The 18,780-nt window shown below is 36.0% G+C and overlaps 1 protein-coding gene across 4 annotated transcripts in view; it reads left to right on the top strand.

The window, feature by feature from the left end:
- Positions 1-18,780, top strand: part of TBK1 (TANK binding kinase 1) — a 27,546-nt gene extending 8,766 nt beyond the window's left edge. For 3 of the 4 annotated variants that reach the window (XM_051624298.1, XM_051624306.1, XM_051624307.1), the window contains exons 7-21: positions 1,166-1,276; positions 2,893-3,072; positions 4,528-4,724; positions 5,459-5,517; positions 6,675-6,766; positions 7,185-7,286; positions 9,941-10,019; positions 10,894-11,015; positions 11,133-11,209; positions 11,572-11,611; positions 13,637-13,738; positions 13,828-13,924; positions 14,977-15,083; positions 15,423-15,494; positions 16,286-18,780. In XM_051624298.1, coding sequence (XP_051480258.1) covers positions 1,166-1,276; positions 2,893-3,072; positions 4,528-4,724; positions 5,459-5,517; positions 6,675-6,766; positions 7,185-7,286; positions 9,941-10,019; positions 10,894-11,015; positions 11,133-11,209; positions 11,572-11,611; positions 13,637-13,738; positions 13,828-13,924; positions 14,977-15,083; positions 15,423-15,494; positions 16,286-16,337 — 1,489 coding nt within the window. In that variant the 3' untranslated portion in view covers positions 16,338-18,780. Of the gene's footprint in view, positions 1-1,165; positions 1,277-2,892; positions 3,073-4,527; positions 4,725-5,458; positions 5,518-6,674; positions 6,767-7,184; positions 7,287-9,940; positions 10,020-10,893; positions 11,016-11,132; positions 11,210-11,571; positions 12,537-13,636; positions 13,739-13,827; positions 13,925-14,976; positions 15,084-15,422; positions 15,495-16,285 lie in introns of those variants that run through there. The other variant, XR_007889982.1, reaches the window with a different exon arrangement.

The following is an 18,780-nucleotide window of genomic DNA, read 5'->3' as shown; positions in this document are numbered from 1 at the left end:
CAAAATACTGGTATTTTTCTATACATCCTTTCTTCACCATGGCACAAGGCTGGTCTGTTGCAGCATGGTGCATAGATCTTTGATATTCCAGCAAAATGATGGTACTGTGAAACAGGTTTTTAGTGCTGTAAGTTTTTGTTGCCCTTTAAATTATTATCTTCCCAGGCAGGCTTGAAATGCACACTCTACTCATGAGACTGATGTTTTTTCAGTAGAATAGTTGTGGACTGTGGCTGAAGATAATGGGGGTAACTCCTGAGTGGGAAACAGAAGTTATGTCTATGATGTGCTGGTTGGAATTGATTCCTGTTTCATCTTAGTGTAGTTCTATTTTGTTGTTATTCTGTGTGTTGCATTTAAAAAATAAAGAGGGTTCTTGGGAAAGCTGATAGGCCAATACCATCTTTGCTCTGGTACTCCTTGCAAAGCTGACTCTTGGTTTTCTTGGTTTAAGGAACCACCCATCCTGTGATTATCCCACAGACATTCTTGTTGTATCTGCTTGAGATAAGCAAGGAACATATGTTTTGTATGTACCTCATCCTCCAAAAAGAGAAAGAACAACCAAAATTTTCTTCTTTGAAAAGCTTATTGCCTTTGATTTGTTTAATGAGCAATTAGAGAAATGCTGTCCTGTCTAGTACAAAGTTAGACAATGCCACATTGTATCCAAGTTGCTAGATGTTTTCAAGTTAATTTCTTGGCGTCCACCTCCTGTTCCATCTTTATCCCCAAGTGGCTCTGTGGTGGCTAAATGTCATCTCTTGCCATGGAACATGCTAGAAGTTAGTAATGTAAATGCCTGAATTGAGCTGCCTTGGAAATCTGACTTGGATTCATTAACACTTGTGAAAAAATTTCAGCTTCCTTCAGTGATGCCTGAAATGTCTCCTGAATTTGTCCCAAATCTGAGGTACACAGAGTTGCTTCTCCAACACAGCCTGAAGTGTTTTCTTTTAATTGTTTACTATTTCAGCACCACTGTCTGTTAGCTTGTAAATGAAACTTCCTAATTATTGCACCACCTCCAAGTTTAGGTCAACTTACTGTTCAGACTTACATTATTGATATCCCCTTAAGGATTAATTTTATATATTATTCTACATACTAAGGATGTATAAGAGGTAGTAGTTGAATTCTCTTTTCCTTTTATAATGTATCACAGGTATAAAATAATCACTGGAAAGCCTTCTGGTGCTATCTCTGGAATACAGAAAGCAGAAAATGGACCAATTGAATGGAGCTGGGAGATGCCTGTTTCTTGTAGTCTTTCAAAGTAAGTTTGAGCTTCTCTTAAAATGTTTCAGTGCTGCTTGATTGGGCTTTTCCAGTTACTCTCTCAGGATTGGGTCTTTGGAAGAGATCTGACTGTTGTAGTTGTTTTCTTGGAACTCTTCAGCAGATTATACGGTCTACTATTAGGATATCAAGTGTTTTTTCTTCCCACCTGTCCAAACAGTTTATGACTGCTAATTTGCAAATAAGCACCTGAGAATCTGAAGTGATATGAGTAGAAGAAAGATTATTACTGTATTTTTTCCGCCTTCGGAAGGAGTATGAAGATGTAGTGACCTTTGAATTGATGGCCACCCTTTCTTGCAACAATGTGACACCAGACATTACAAAGATTATGCATTAGGAAGGAAATTATAAGAAAATACAGTTCAGAGACTTGCATTTTTGCCAGGAAAAAAATATCACATCAGCATAGTGTAACATATTTTCATACTATATTTAAAAAAAATGTATCATATTTTTGCTTCATATGTCATAATACTCAGTAGGAGAAGCCACAAAAGGTAAGTATAATCTTAAAAACACCTCCTGTTTTACCTCTTTGACTTCTTGAGACTTCTTCAGTACTTGAGAATCACTACTCTTTCATGATAAAGGGAGAAATTGTTCTAAAAACAAGCTTTTCTGAAAGCTAAATATGTAGATCCGTAAGGATCAGAGTGAAAGTCTGGTTTATACCAATTAATTAGTTTATAGTGTGCAGAACTTGCAATTTATATATATTTTTTATTATTTCCTCTGCTTATTCCATATAATTGAAATACTTGAAGTGATAAAGGAAAAAATTTTTTTCATTAAAAATCTGTTGAGTGTAATAATTTCAAGTAGCATTAAACAGTATTTACTGTTACACGTTTAGTATGTAAGTGAGTTTGAGCACAGCATCCTCTGACCTTTAATGGGCCTGTCAATGTGCTTGTCAGCCACTGGAGTTTGCTTCAGGATGTTACCAGTTTTACTGCTGGATTCAGGTTTGCCGTGTACATCAAGTTAAAATTTTGAAGAAGTTGTCCATGATAGCACAGGAGCAGGATCCATGAATTTCCTTGCAATTCAGATTCTCAAACTGGAAATACAAGAAATTTAAACTGGCCTTTCTCCTGGAATATTAATGACTGTAAGGCTGTAGTTGCACTTTTTTCTTTGCAGCTGTTGAGCTGCAGGCATGGAGTATGTATTTAGCCCCATCTCAATCAAGATGAATTCTGTTAGTGTTGACAATTTAAATAATGAATCTTTGCTAACCCAGCTGATTTTGATTGAAAGCAACACAATGTGCTCACACAAGCAGCTCAGCCAGCAAACCATAAATGGCAGTAGCTTCCTTCAAAGTGATAAGGTGTGGTAAGTGTGTAGGATGAGCTGGATGAAAGACTACTGCCCAGCAGTGGTAGAAGGTGACCTTAGCCCTACAGTGTAGACTTTTTAAATTGCATGCTGCTTTTCCAGTGCTTGTGAAAAGCACTGGAGTTTTCTTCAAGGGATAAATAACAGATTTATATTTGTAAGTGAAATTTATGAGATAAGTGAAAATATTGCAATTGGTTACAATGTGAATAGATCCAAGTTGTCTTATTTCTTCCTGGTGTTCTGTAGGGGTCTGCAAGTACTGCTCACACCTGTGCTTGCAAATATTCTTGAAGCAGACCAGGAAAAATGCTGGGGATTTGACCAGTTCTTTGCAGAGACAAGTGACATACTGCACAGAATAATAATCCACATCTTTTCACTGCAGCAGATGACATTGCACAAAGTTTATATCCACAGCTATAATACGTAAGTTTGCTCTGTTTTCATTACTTTGCTCTTACTCAGGCAAACAGTACTGTGACCTCAATCACTAGTGTTACAAATTCGGTTTATCTTTCCTCGCCAGTTTATCTGAGAAAGTGAAAGCTTGTAATTCTCCTGTGTAGTCACAGTGCAATAGGAGCATGTTGACCAAAAATCTAATAATTGAAGGTCAAATCAGCGAATCTTGAACTCAGTCGTAATCAGTGACAGAACAGAGACTTAATCCTTGATGTGTTACTTTTTGTCTGTGTTCTTAATGAATATCAACTCATCCCACATTTGTGTGTTACTTATTTACAAAGTAATTTTCCAGAGTCTGTGTTCAACTCTTGCTTTTCTTATCTTGTCCTCAAGAATACAAAATGCGCACATCTGTGTCTGATATAAAATTCTCACAGGACTTCTGAAGTTGCAATTGGTACAGTTTAGGATCCTGAGTTACATGGAGTTCACTTTATGGTCATTAAGTGCTGTAAAGTCTGGTTTATGGTTTGATACAAAAATAGATGCTTTTTCTCTGCCTTATTACAATTAAAAACAGAGCATGTGTTATTCTCTAATATACAAACAGATACAATTATTTCCACAAATGTGTAAATACAGTTCTGGCCTTTTCCAGTTTTTCTTTTCTGTTATTTGTATTTTGAGAGAGTGCACATACTATTTTTTGCAGAGAAATCTTGCTTGTAGCTCAAATTGCTATTTGTACTTTATTTTCTAAAATGTATTGTATTATTATTTACCTTTATGTTTATTTATGTACTATCTGTAGTATTAAGAAGTGACAGTGTACTAGTGCTGCACCGGAGGCAAATTGATTCTAACTGTCAGTGTGCTTCAGGTTTTCCTTTGTAGGAGGTTTTGTTTGTTGTTTGGTTTGGGTTGGTTTTTTTTGGGGGGAGGGTTAGTTATAAATTCTTACACCTTGTGTGCATTGATTGCTGGAAATAGTGAAGAGTCTGCCTTATCATTGCTGTTTTAGGAGATAATCTGGCTGTCTGTTAGCTTACAGGATGAATTTAAAGTGTGTGCTTTTTGACATCTAAAACGCCAGACTTCTCTTGGAGAGACCGTCTGTTAAAGAAATGGATGTGTCTGAGAAAACTGATGTACGCCTCCTTCCTCTCAGTTGGTGTTGCCTGTTTTTACTGACCTCCAAATTTCAGGCCAAAGGAAGTTTGTTTACACAGACGTGTTTTGGTGGAAAACCGGAGGTAGAAAAGGAAGTTTGGTGTTTTGCAGGAAATAGCATTTATTTTTGTAACAAAGCAACCTGGAGCCCGAGGCAATGTGCTGCTATTTGTTGTGCCTAAAAGTAAAAAAGTTTTAGGTGTAAAACCAGCTTAAAAAGGATTTTAATTTAATTAATACAAAATCTGATTTGTTGAACTATTGTAACAAGTCTAACTACTACTGAATATATTATTTGTATTATAGAGCAGCTATATTTCATGAGTTGGTCTACAAGCAGACAAAAATACCATCTCAGAATCAAGAACTAATATATGAAGGTCGGCGTTTCATACTAGAGCCTGGCAGATTGGCACAGCAGTTCCCCAGAACGACTGAGGAGAATCCTATCTTTGTAGTAAGCAGGGAGGCTGTGAACATTGTCGGATTAATCTATGAAGAAGGTATATGAAGGTCATTTCCCCTTTCTTATAGCTATCTCTTGAAAATACTTTCTGTTATTTAATTATTGTTTTATGTCTATTATGTCTTAGGAGTAGTGTTTGAAAATTTTATGTTAATACCTGAAATTCTGTGTATGTAGTCCAATTTTTTTCAAAAATTCTGAGTATCCAGCAAGTTTTTGCAGAAACAGTAGTTGCTTGTAATGTTCATAGTGCTGTGAGCATGACTATTTGTGTGTTAGGGTCTAGTGGTGTGTATGGAGTTCTGAAATTTTTTGAAGCGTGATATTTTTAATAAGTAGGAACATTATTAGAATGTAATTCAAAGCTGGCTCTTTTTTTCATTGCTCACTAAGTGGAAATTCAAGCTTTGCTTTTTTTTTTTTTTTAATTTGTCCTGAAGGTGTTTAACCTTCAGGTTAAACAGCTAGCAGAGGTGGTCTTAATAAATTACCTTAGCTTAGAAGATAAGGTAATGCCAGAACAGAAAAAAAAAAAAAAAAGTTTTTGCATTTCCATTTATCGAGAGGCTTATAGAGGCCCCTACACCAGAGCCCTTTTTTAAGGGATGAGGTGGAGGACGTGCCTCCAGTTGAGAGGTCAGTGTTGCTTTTGTCAGTATGTCCCACATATTGACTACTCAGGCCAGCTGCCCCTCATGCAGAAATTCTGCAGGTGAGCTAGGTGGGTGAGGTGGGTAGGTGAGCTGATACTGATGTTTGTTTATGTTTCAGTTTTACTTCCTAAAGTACATCAACATTATGATTTGGATGGGGATGCCAGTATGGCTAAAGTGAGTAACTCTTATTTTCATTTATGTACCTGTCTCAGATAATGATATAAAAATGAAAGCTACTTGATTTTCAGATGAATAAAGTTAATGAAACAATTTTTAATAAGCTAGTGAGGATCTGAACTGACAGAAATGTATTTGTTAATAAGGGCTCCAAAAGCATATTGAAGCCATACTTCATATACAAAAGACATTTATTTTTTTAATAAAAAGCACAAACTCAAAAAACAGTCTTCTGAATTCCAAGTGCTTTGTTACTGCATAATTCAGTGATAGGGGAGAGGAGCCTGCCACTTTGGACTCCTGAAATGAGCCAGAAGATTCACAGCATTCCCTGTGATGGTGCAAAACTTGCAATAAGAAAAGTATCTTTCATCTTTCAATGAAGAGTCTCTAGGACTCTGCAGAAGAGTGGAATTTCTGTTGACTCACTTGCAAATTTTCAAAATCTGTGGGAAGCAAGTAGAGGTTATTTCATTCTCTTGGTCATTTTTCTAAAACTACTTAATGGATGTATGGCCATGCTTTGACTTTGTGACCACTGTTGATACTATGCCTGTAAAATACCAGCTGCTGGGGAGCCTTGTATTCAGACATGGTAGCCCTGAGAGCACATCTCTGAATACCAGAAGTCTTTAATAAACAAAAAGTCATCAGTTAATATTAATTATTTAAAATATTGTAAATTATAATTTCTGAAGTTCTGCCCACAATTCTAAATAATGCAGCAAACATGTAACTGGAATTAAGTGAAGGAAGGAGGTCCCTAACCTTAGAATATAAATGTGTCATTTTTTTCAAACTTCTTTTGATGTATGTGCTTAATTCCTAAACTACTGAAGAAATGCACTTGTGACTTTCCAGAAATTAAAGTAAATCCTGAGAGTAAGTGGTGTAATTTTTACTTATAAGAGACTTATTTCCATCCCTAACAGATATTTCAGCATAACTGGACAAACTCACTACCATGTTTCGCTGTGCCTCCATAATGAGTGTTCGATTATCTCCTGACTAAACTTTGGGCACAGTTATACATTTTAAACTACCATCTTCATGTTGCTCTTTCCTTTATTAATCTGTGTTGGTTTTTTGTGATTGACTTGAAACAATTGCTAAGAGAAAATGAGATGAGCACTAATGTTTATTTTTTCCACCAGGCAGTAACAGGTATTGTATGTTATGCCTGTAGAGTTGCCAGTTCTTTGCTACTTTACCAGGAACTGATGCGAAAAGGAATACGATGGCTAATGTAAGCAATTCTTTGAATTTCATTGCACTTTCTTTTTAAAGTTGAGATATCCCTTGATTACCAACACAATTCCATGATTTTCCCATATCTTGGGAGGTTTTCTTTACTCACTGAATATGAATAGGCTTTCTGAATTTTTTATTTCTTTCTGTGATTAAGGAAACAAAAATATTTGGGGGGGGCAATAAGGTTTAGGTATTTGCAATTTCATTGTCTTCTGTGGATAATACAAGTCTAACCTCTGGTAACATGCAGGTACAGTTGAGCAGCTTGCACAAGATGGTTTTATAAGGATTATACTAATATATATCTAACTAAAAGCAATTGTTACTAGCAATTATTACTGGAGGTATATTGTGAATGCTGGTAAGACGTTAGTTAAATACTTTTCTTATAAACTAATGCTTCCCTTTTTTAGTGAAATAATCAAAGATGATTACAATGAAATGGTTCATAAAAAGACAGAGGTTGTCATCAGGCTGGATTTCTGCAGCAGAAATATTGAGAAAGCTGAGAAAATGTAAGTAGAAGCACTACACTGAATGTATTGGTTTTTCATTGTCATCTTTGATGACAGCAGCATTTTAAGTTATGCTTATTTGCAGTGTTTTTGCGTATAAAAATTAAATTTTAATCAGCATGAATTTGCTGAGGGCAGTGAGTTAAGGAGATTTAGTTATATGCTTTACTACATTAGAGTGTTAATTTTGCTGCTTAACCTAGTGGGAACAAGTAATTACTATTGAGTAGTAACTGTATGTGTTCATTTCCTCCTTTCTTTTCTGACACAGCTCATGTGCTGTTGTTGACTTTAGAAGCTGTAGTAGGAGCCTGGACAAAGAATGATGTAGCTTTCCTTTCATTGGTACTTTTGTCACTGAGTTTGCTCCTATGTGTTTATTAAGGAAGATTTTAAATACCACTCCTTTCACAGCCTTCAGACCATAGCATTTTCTGCATGAAAGGAATTCTAATGTTGAAATACAACATAGAACAAATGCAGAAAAAACCCAAAACAGATGAAAAAAAAAAAAAAAAGAGAAAAAAAAAACTCACACAAAAAAATAAACCAAAAAGCCCACTAAAACCCGAATCTGCAGGTTATCACTAGATCACAGTGCATGCACACCGGGATACCTAAAGTAAACTGCACAGGAAATTCTACTTGTGTAATTTTTTAAAGTGCCTGACTATTATGTTGGTTTTGTTTATTTTGGTTAATTCAAATAGCTGAGACCTATATCACAGAATCTCACTGTTGTCCATGTGGACTCATTTAGATCTATATAGTAGTGAGTTTTTAAGAGCTCTTTCTTTAAAACTGACAACATTCATAATAAGGAGCAACTAAAGAATCTTGTAGCATGGAAGATTTCCAAGTTTCAAAGACCACAGAAGACATTTCTTTTGTCTTCCTTTCCAAGGAAGCAAATGTTTTCCGATTATCAGACTTTTCTGCCCTGCCTCTCCCAGTCAAGTGCTGTCTGTAAGAGATGAGATTGCACCATTGAATTCTCCCTCCAAGTTTCATTTTTTCTCTCTCCTTATCTTTGTTTCATCTCCAAATCCCACTCAATGTCCAATTCTCAGTCACATTTTTTTCCACTTTTAAAGTGTCCTTGCAAGTATTTTGTTCAGTCTTTCCACAAACTAGCATTAACTCTTTAAGGTGTGTTATTCTCACACAATCTGATACAAACTATAAACCCGAGCTCTTCATAGGCTGCTATGGGTGGTTGTTTTTCTATTCAACCTACTGCCAGCCTCCCCCAGAGGCTGTCTTGGTCATAGGATTCTATAAACTTGCTTTCAGGCTGCTCTGAAAGTGCAAATGCCCACAAGATTATTATTGCACACGTGTAGAGCCACTGGGTGTGCAGAGTAGACTAAAGACTAGACTTGGGCCATGTTGGAGCTGCTGTGCCTGTGTGAATTAAGCAGCTTGTATGTAGTTGTTATGAGTACTCAAGGATTTGTCAGATTTTCTGTGTGCCTGCCAAACACGAACAGGATGACACACCTGGGCTTTAAAAGAAGCTAACGAACAAGCAAAAAAGTAAAACTAGCATAGCTGATAACTAGCAAGATAACAGTAGTTACAAATCATCAGGACTGTGATTCAAGACAGTTTATGCTAGTTGAGTGGACTGGTTCTCGTTCAGCCTGTATTTAGGTTAGGTAGTGTCTTCCTGCATTCTCTCAGGTCCCCACAGATAAAACCACTTGAGAGTTTAGAAGAAACCGCTCTAGGTTCTGCTTTGTGGTTGTAGTGAATTCAGCAGTATCTCAGAACAGCAATTGGAAAAAAAATGTGTTCACTTGTGAACTCTTAATAGTTCTCATATGAACAGAAATTTGCTGTGTTTGCATGTGCCCTTTTGGCCTCTTTTGATAAGAGAGTGGGATTTTCAGTTGACTTTATAAGACTTTTATGGAGTTAGCAAAGGGCATGTCCTCTTGTTTGTCCTCCCATTTCAAGGCTGTGCTTCAAAGCATGACAATGCAAAGCTTTTATTTGAAAAGGTAAACAAATAGGACAGAATATGCTTTCTTTGAAAGCAGCTTAGCTGGTTTTGATGATGTTTTTATAAACAAAATGTGCCTCAGACAGGAAAAATATAATCTTGAATTATTTATTTGGCACTTGAGCTATGGTCATATGGAAAGTATCAGTATGAACATATGGTGCTACTAGCCCAGCCTTAAGGTTTTGGTAACTCAGCCAACCCAAGGTTTTGGTAACTCAGCCTTTCCAATAAGTTTCCACAGAAAAGCATTTTGGTGTACTGGAGTATTAGTTTGTTGTGTGTCATTGACTTACTTTAAGTCATTTTAGTTTGGTAACCTTTTAAAAATTATTTGATGAGAAGAAACAGTTTTCCATTGCCTGTTGAGTACAAGTAATGAACAGAAGAAGTCAGGAATGGATGTTTCAAACTTCTTTTCAACAATTCAAATACAGGAAAAAAACCTCAAGGAATTTCTTTCATAACTAAAATGTTTCCATTGTTAGTGGCAACCTAAGGTTGTAGTGCTTCATGGTTGCTGCTTGACAGATACTGTATTTTATATAAAAGAAAAGGTAGTTACTGTTACACTCGGAATTCAAGGAATATTTTTAGTGTATTCACTGCTTGGTTGTTTTCTTTTTTACTCTGTTTTTTTTGTGGTCAGTTACGAGAATTTGATGCAGATCAACTTGGAAGCATCAGAAGTGGACGAAATTTCAGAGATACACACAAAACTGCTGCGTGTAAGTATCTTACAAAGCCTGTAAAACCTTCTTAAAATGGTGTTTCTAAGGAAAAAGCCAAATACATGCTAACACATGGTTTTTCTGTGAATAACAACTCTGAATTTTCAGAGTAACTTTTGGACTGCCAAATGTTGTTAAAATGCCCATGCTGAGATGTGCACATTTTTCTGAAAGCAGAATAAATCCTTTTATTAGCCTAGTGTAGTGAAAATAATAAGTTCCTGAAAAAACCTTATTATTTTCTAAAATACCGAAACAAAAAATTGTAACTACAAAATGTGTTTTAGTTTGTTTTTTCCCTTTTCTTGAAGAATTTTAAACTCCTTTGTTGGCTTTCTAAAATTATACATACACAAACATACTTCAGGGTGATCTGCTTGGAAATTTGCATCGTGTTTCCAGACAAGTAAATAAAAATTGAAAGTAACTTTACACACTGGCATCCTGGGAGCAGGTATAAAGTTCTCCATTCTAAAAGCAGAAGTTAATTAGTTCATTTTTATTTTGAAGGTTGTATGAGCTGCGGATAAAGAAAGGGATGAACTTTGTGGATAGTCATGATATGAATTATTAACAAACCAAAAGAACAAATCTATGAGTAAACAGGGAATATGTGAAAGCTAGAAATTTTTTGTTGAAAGAAAGTAAATATTAGCTAACAGAAATGTCAGCATCAAAGTTTATTCTTTCTTCAATAATTCTGTGCTTTATTTGATTTTAGCAAAGTTAGGCTGATAATTTGGCATATTGTTTTAATGAAGGTCAGTGTAACAAATGAGTCTCTTGTATTAACGTGCTCAGTCTGTTTTCAGCCTCAAGTAATTTTTCACTTTACCCAATAGTAAGATGGAACTTTCTTCCTCCTATGTAGCTCTCCAGCTCTCAGGGCACAATAGAAACTAGTCTTCAAGATATCAAAACCAAACTTTCTCCTGGTGGTTTACTGACTGACACTTGGGCAAATCAGGAAGGCATGCATCCAAAAGACAGAAAGTGAGTAACTGTATTAATTGTTTTAATATATATTTAATACTACATTTAGTTCAAAAAATTAATAGGTACTTAAGTTTATATGTATAATAACCCATTTCCTTCCTTTTGTCACTCTAGTCCAGAAAGGCTGCGGGTGCTGCTGTGTTCCATCACAGATATTTATTATCAGTTCAAAAAAGACAAAGCAGAACGAAGTAAGTAACTTAACTGATTCACTTTTAACATATGTTATGTAAAGAATAGGTCAGTCCTTGTTCCGCTAGGATATTTGTGGTAGGAACGAAGATTTAGTCAGCAGCAGTGAATATGTCTGTAGGTCTGTCTTAATAAGATACTGTTGTGAAGCCCATATGAATGAAACACCACTATTGAACTCATACATTTGCATTGCAAGCAAGACAGGAGGGGGAAAAAAAGAGTAAATGACCACTTCTATCTTTCAGGATAAGAGAAGGAAACCATATAGGAAGTGGGTAAACTTAGTGGAGTTTTACTTAAATACAGCTATCAGCTATACAGCTAAACCAGTAATGTCTGTCATCTGCTCTGATCCTAGGGCTTGCTTATAATGAAGAACAAATTCACAAGTTTGACAAGTAAGTTTTGAAGTTACCTTTGGGAAATACTGTTATTGCTTTCAGGTCATTCAGATGCTCTTGCCAGTAGCCTCTTCTGCTGATTTTTATTGTAAATTATAACCTCTTTAGAATTCTACTTTTCTTTGTAAAAAAACTCCTTTCATTATCTTAAATACATAGGGGTGTCAGCATACGATGGTGAGGTGCTTTCTGGCAGTGGAGTTTCTTCACTGATAGACCTTCAAAATGTACATGTGAAATACCTGTTTGTTACCTTGGTGTAACTATCTTATAGGAAGTACATTTTATTCCCTGTTTTTTTAGGGAGGAAATAGCCCTTAGTAAGAGTGAAGTGACTTTGTAACTAAGGTGGAGATAATTTTCTACAGATTAATAAAGTGTGGGCTAGCTGAATGAAATTCTAGAACTATTTAATCTTCCAGGAAATACAACATATAAAATAAATTTTAATTGAGTTCTCCATGCCTGTTCAAAATTGCCACTTGTGAGAGGTGGCCACGTTAGGTGTCTGTGTGTAACCTGCCTGTCTAGACTCCCACTAGGCTCCACTGGCTCTATGAATTCTTGAATAGCTCGTGCTGCTGTACTTGCCTCAGTATTGATCCAGTTCTTCATACGCAGATGCCTAACACTGTACTAAGCTGCCCTAAGGTATCTGGGACATGCTTGAAGACTGGGAGGTAGGGCACAAGACAAATGGGAAATCTACACCATTCTGGGCAAACAGCAGGAAAAGATACCCTTGTGCATCTCAAATGACACTTGGTTTTCCCATAGTGAAAGCTAAATGCGTAACTGCCAAGTGCAGGGGAGGTTGCCAGAAGATGGGCAGGAAGCCTCTGAGTTCTTGTTAAATTGAAAGAGACTTGGACGCATCCTTGCCCTGCAACACCAAGGGACTGACCTTCACGTGAGAGATAATGTAGGTGATAATTTTGTCATATGTTCTTAAGGATGTGGTTGGAAAGCAGGCAAACATTGGGACAAAATGCATAACTCATCTTAAAATTGTGCTCCCTTGAGCAGATTAAATAAATTGTAGGGCTTTTTCTACTGCCTGAACTGTGTCCTTGCATTAATATATGAATAAATAGATAGGCTTCATTTTCATGGTTTTGAGTACTGGTATCTTTTCTACCACAAGTGTCTCCTTGGGATTGTTCAGGTATCTTTGAGATCCTAACTACAACTTACTTTACTTGATTAACCCCAGAGAGAAATGACAGTGTTTTTTGTTAAGAACTGTGTGCCATTAACAATAGAGGCTGCCTTTGTGATATATACCACTAGATAGCACTCAGACTTTTTTCTGATTGAATGATAGGTGTGCATGCCTGATGACACTCCAGCTACACTCTAGCCAGACTTTGATTAACCAATTGCTGTCATCTAAGACTTAATAAAATACCAGAACCAGGTGTTAAACTGTAGTGCCCCAGTATCCCTTAGTTTTGCTTACTGGTGCAATGCATAGCATGTAAGGCAGTTACACTGGGATTATTGTCTGCAACACCTAATAGAATTTGGTTTTGTTTTTATTTCCTGTCCTTATCTGCTTGTTTCTTTCTCTTCTTTCTTTCTCAGCTGATACAAAAATCCTGGATTTTTTTCTTGCATGTACATGACTCAGCAGAAAGGATTATTCATATGTGCTGGAAGTTCCAAATAACTGCAGAAGGCAAATAAGAAATAATAAGGATTTATGTCCTTTCCCTTTAGAATCCCTTTTCCTTAAATATACCTGCTCAGCTAAGTACTGACTCAGAGAAGACATTTGACCGTTTGTTCATACACAAATAGTTGCAAATAATGCTTCATTTGTTTTTCTCCCTGCTAGGGAACATTTTTTAAACAAACTATCAATTTTTGTAGCATGTTGAATTCTTATATATTTCAACAGCATTAATAAAGGTGGCTGAAGTGATTTTAAATCCACATACTACTTCGACCTTCAGAAAGTAAGTTAAAGGAGTGGGGTTTTGAAAGCAGTGGAACATTGTTTTGGTTGTTTCTGTGTTGCAGGCAGAAGCTGTATTTGCATGCCACAAAAGCCATAGCTCTATTCAAAGATGAATGTGTCAGCAAGTATGAGACATTTTTGGACAAGGCTGAGGACTGGGCAAGGCAAGCTGTTGATTTCTTTAATATTTGGCATAGTTTGCTGCATCACTTTCGTAAAGGAAGCTCTTAAAAGAACATTTTTTTTCTTTTAGGAAAATGCTTCATACAAGGAAACAGTTACTGGCTCTCACCAACCAGTGTTTTGATATTGAAGAAGAGGTATCCAAATACCAGGATTATATAAATGAGGTAGAATGCTTTCAAATCATGTAAAATGTTTGCATAAATAAAAGACTATTTGACATGGTTTAATGCCAATAGTGTTGTTTGTAGTGAGTCTTCAATTAATGCAGGCTTACTAAGTACAGGGCTGCATGGATGTAGTGTTTGGTCTGTAGTAGCTTTACTGCTGATGTTGAAGTGGTGTAAAGAGTGGAGCGACTTCTTTAATCCTGACTTAATTTTTTCACTTGCTGGGGTTTTTGGGGGGTTTTGTTTGTTTTGTGTTTGTTGTTTGGTTTTTTGTTAAGTTTTTTTTGAGGGGGGGTTTCGTGGGGTTTGGTTTTTCTGGTAGTGTTTAGCACTCCTCCCAGAAGAACTGTTCAAATGGATGTGGGTTCACTGAAAAGTGTTCTGTGTAACTGTCATCATAGTATCTGAGCAGCTAGTGGATTATCTTAATATTCTTATGAAGCATAAAAACACTACTCCCATATTCAGGATTAGGGGATACGTGCTTAAGGGTACATTCTAAACTAATGCTGCTGGTGACGTGAAAGAAAATGTTTTTTTTTTCATTTGGACAGTAACATTTCAGGATGCAAACTTAGGAGAATTACCTCAAAATGGAGAGAATGAGAGCATTTTCAATGCAGTAAAATTACAGTTCTTTATAAAGGAAATGTAACAAAAGAAAAGCATAGGTGTAAAAGTAATTAAGGAATGGCAGAGAGCAGCATTTTATTTGTCTGTATTTTCGTAGCACTACCAAAGTCAGTTATTAATTAAGATCCTGTTGCCTTATGATATCTACAGACATAACAAACACGTAATTCTTCCTTTTGAGAGTTTATTTTGAAAGTGTAAGACAGTTAAGAAGATGAAACAAATCAGGGAATTACAGGTTGTGTCAATTGAAAACTTGCCATGATGTTCTCAGCTTGGGCAATATCAGCTGCCATACTGCTGTAAAGATTTTATTAGGCATTGTAGCAATGGGGCATTTACAGAAGGATTTTAAAGTTGACATCAAGATGACAGCTTATATTGTAATTTATGTTTCCTTTTTTATTCTATTCCAGTTACAAGATGCTCTGCCCCAGAAAATGTTTGCAGCTTCCACTGGGATGAAACATACAATGAACACAGTCTATCCAAGTTCAAACACACTAGTGGAGATGACACTTGGGTGAGAATTTCTTAGTTGGGTTGATGTAATATTCTGTATCTGTTTTACTGGCAAGTTGAAAAAAAAATATTTACAGCTGACTTAGTTATTGCTGTATTAAGATGAAGAATTGTATATTGCAGAAAAAAAATGTACATTGCTGAAGTGGTGGTACAGATTTGCAAGTGAGTAGGGACACTGCTAGATCATTTATCAGTTTTATTAAATAACCAATCTGTCATCTGTCCCTTACTTTGTATGTAGTGACACATTGCTGAAAGCTGTGTGGTGGTCAGTGCTCACATCAGGTAACTGTCCCTGAACAAACTGTAAATTTTATTTCACTTCTTGTTACTGCAGTATGAAGAAACTAAAGGAGGAAATGAAAGGCGTTGTTAAAGAGCTGGCTGAGAACAATCACATTTTAGAAAGGCAAGCAGTTGTTTTCCCTTTTTGGGCTGGTACTGGGAATGAGTTGAATTTGGTGCACTTTGTAGATCCAGAACTTAAACTAAGGGACAATTCTATAATCTCTTTAACTGTAAATGTATTTTGAACTGTTAATCTGAGGTGTAACCTACGAACGAAGAGTATTCAAAATCTTGAAATGTTACTGTAAAATCATTCTGCCACAGCAATCATGGCATTTTTGTTTCATGTTATTTATGTTTAGCTAATGAAATATCTGTTGAAAAGACAGATTAATTCTGAATTTAAACAAAATACCATTGCAGCAATCCAGTGGTGTCTTTGAACTCCTCACTTTTAGGCGTAATTTTTAACAACCATGGGATTCTATCAATCTGAAGGAATGATTTTGCAGTTTTCATATGGCTTAAATGAAGTGAAGAGAAAGAGGCCAAACACGTTCCTTACGCTCCTCAAAGGATATTGTTATCACATAGAGACTGATTTTTATTTTTTTCCTATGATGATGATAAAATATTTACAAATAATGATCTCCTGAAAGCGTCAGGGTAAATTGCTGGCAGAGCTGAGCTTAGCTCCCAGCTGAATTGATTTTGTTTTGTTCCCCCATCCCCAGTCCCATTCTTGGAGCATAGTGTTCTCTCTTCTGTCTTCTTTTCACATACCGAGGCTAGATACAAGTGCGTGTGTTGGCATGTGGCAAGGAAAAGGAAAAACCCAGAAATTATAATGAGTTAAAGATTGATTCTCTAATCTAGTCAGCCACCTAAGAATATACTGTTTTTTCATTTTAGATTCGGTGCTTTGACTACGGATGGTGGCCTGCGGAGCGTGGACTGTGTTTAGCTTTCAAAGGACCTGAAGAGGCCTTGTAAATTTTTTCATAGGGAAAAAAACAACATAGGGACATTTAAAAGCAGATAACAAATCTGTATCCAGGGTTTTTTTTTTCCCTCTACAACTGTAGTATTAAAAAAAATGTAAATATGTATCATATGTAAATATGAAAGAAATATATATCTTTTTCTGGTCAAAGTTAGGATAGATTTACCTGTGGCCCCTTGCAGGATCTCTGACAAAATCCTAAAGGAAAAAGTATTGTTGATGAAATTGATACTTGTTTGCTTTGAATATTGCCCTTTTTTCAGAACGCAATTTAAGCTCTATTGCAAGAGGACCTGCAGAACTCTAAACATTATGAATAGTCTTTAAAGGGTGTTTTGGACTTCCTTTAACCACCACTATTACCTTTGAGTCTAGCGGAATGACTCTCATCATCACAGAACAGTTTTAAATGAAATATTTTTAAACAAGTGTGACTAGGGAATAAAAGCACAGATAGGACAGAGTGGAAATGCATTTATCTTCACATCCAAACTGTTAGTTCGCTTTTACTTGAGAAAACAAAGTCATGGTATTTTTTTAAGTTCTTCTCCATATTTGGTGCCATGTTGTCTGCAATCATTTGACTGCTGGAAGTTTTGCACTCCAGGTTGTCAGACTGAATTTAAGAATTCCTTTTTTAAAGTACGGCATTTTCAGAATTTCCCTTAAATCTTGTTGCTTACCACAGAATAAGCGGGTTCTTAAAATAAAATAGGTTTTTCAGAATCCTGCCTGCAGGCATGATTTTTTAAAAAGGTTAAAAATGGCTATTAGGAGAATTTAGAAGGCAGATCAGTAGACCAGGCAGCATCATGCCTCAGTGGTAACTGAATTTTGGAAAAATAAGTTACAGTCAGATCTTGAAAAGGGACTACACCCACTGCCAACTTATGACTGAGATATCAAACTGAGGTGGAAATTTAGTCAGACTGTATATTTATTATCCAGCATCAGTAGTTACTACTTTCAGTACTATATGATTGGGTTGCAGAGATGCAGAATGAAAGAATCTGCTCCCAAATATGTAGGAGAGGAGAAAGAGAATCCCTTACTTTTGTTTGGATATTACAGGTTTACTTACTTGTTTCAGACTGAGAGCAAGCAAATATTGCAGGACTCATTCTTTCCTTGTAGAAGCCTGGCCATGGATGTTCAGTGGTGTCCAACAGCACTTCTAATTGCTATATTACATCTGTAAGAAGAGCTGCACCAAGTATATTGAGAATTTTCCATAATTAATGGTGAAACATTTAGGTATAAGCTGAACAGCAGTAAACTGTGATAGCATCTGACAGTTTTGTGATGCTTATTCCCTGCTTATCTTTCTGGGTCAGAACACAAAACATTTCCATTGCTTTTTAAAAAATATTTGACTAGAAACTTGTAAAAGTTAGAATTTATTCGTTCATTGTTTAAAATAAGAGGAAATTTACTGCCTTGATGTCCAAAACCTGCTTTCCTGTTTTTCTTGGTGAGAATCAGACATTAAAAGGGAATTTGGATAGTTTTACACCCGTAAGAGCAGCTTTTTTCTTTGCGAGCTTTGTCCTTACAAAAATCTAGCTATGCAAAAGGAGTGCAACAGTTTGTTAAATGTTTTTCCTTGGTTAGCCATGGCATTCTTACCTGTTTTAAAATACTGGAATCATGTCTTAACTGGAGTGTTATAATGCCTGCTTGTACATTTGTTCATTCACATCCACAGTCTCACCAAGTGTCAGTAAAACACGTGCAAAAGTTTCAAAGAATTGAGCTCTCAGACTGTGCATAAATTGAACTTTTTTTTCCAATATTACATCAGTAACACTTGGTCATTTTGAAGGTTCTTGATTTTGAAGGCAATAAAGTCTTAGCTTGAATATGTAATTTTCAACTTCTTTATATTGAAGCAGTCTGACAAAGAAGGTTAATTGCAGTAACAATATAGTCTGTATATCAAAATATGCGCAGACTTCTTTTACATGATTGAAAATCGTTTATATTTTATTTTAATTTTTATTTTTATTGCTGGTTTTAGTGTTGCTAAATACATCAGTAATCTTGTTAAAATTTCTCTTTCTAAAGCAATTTTAACTACGCAGTAGCTAATGAAGTAATCAGTTTGTAATGTCCCGATTACCTTCTTATGAAGCAAATACATTCTCAAAGTCCAAGCAGAGTGTTGCAGTACCATCAATTTTTGACTTGCACTAAGTGTCCTGATACTATCATTCATGCTACTGATTTGCCAAAAGAAGTAATGGAAAGTAATATATGGTTCTTCCTCCTGAAGCTAGTTTACTGTCTTGGGAGGGTTTGCTTAGTATATTAATTATCTGTTACTTGAACAAGCCTGTCTTCATATGAATTGTGACAATGCATGAGTGAATGGCTTAATGGCACAAATACATCATCAACCACTTGC

Source organism: Apus apus, chromosome 1, assembly GCF_020740795.1.
Source record: "Apus apus isolate bApuApu2 chromosome 1, bApuApu2.pri.cur, whole genome shotgun sequence".
Classification (NCBI taxonomy): Eukaryota; Metazoa; Chordata; class Aves; order Apodiformes; family Apodidae; genus Apus; species Apus apus.
The sequence above is the reverse complement of the archived record's forward strand: the minus strand, read 5'-3'. Positions and strand labels throughout refer to the sequence as shown.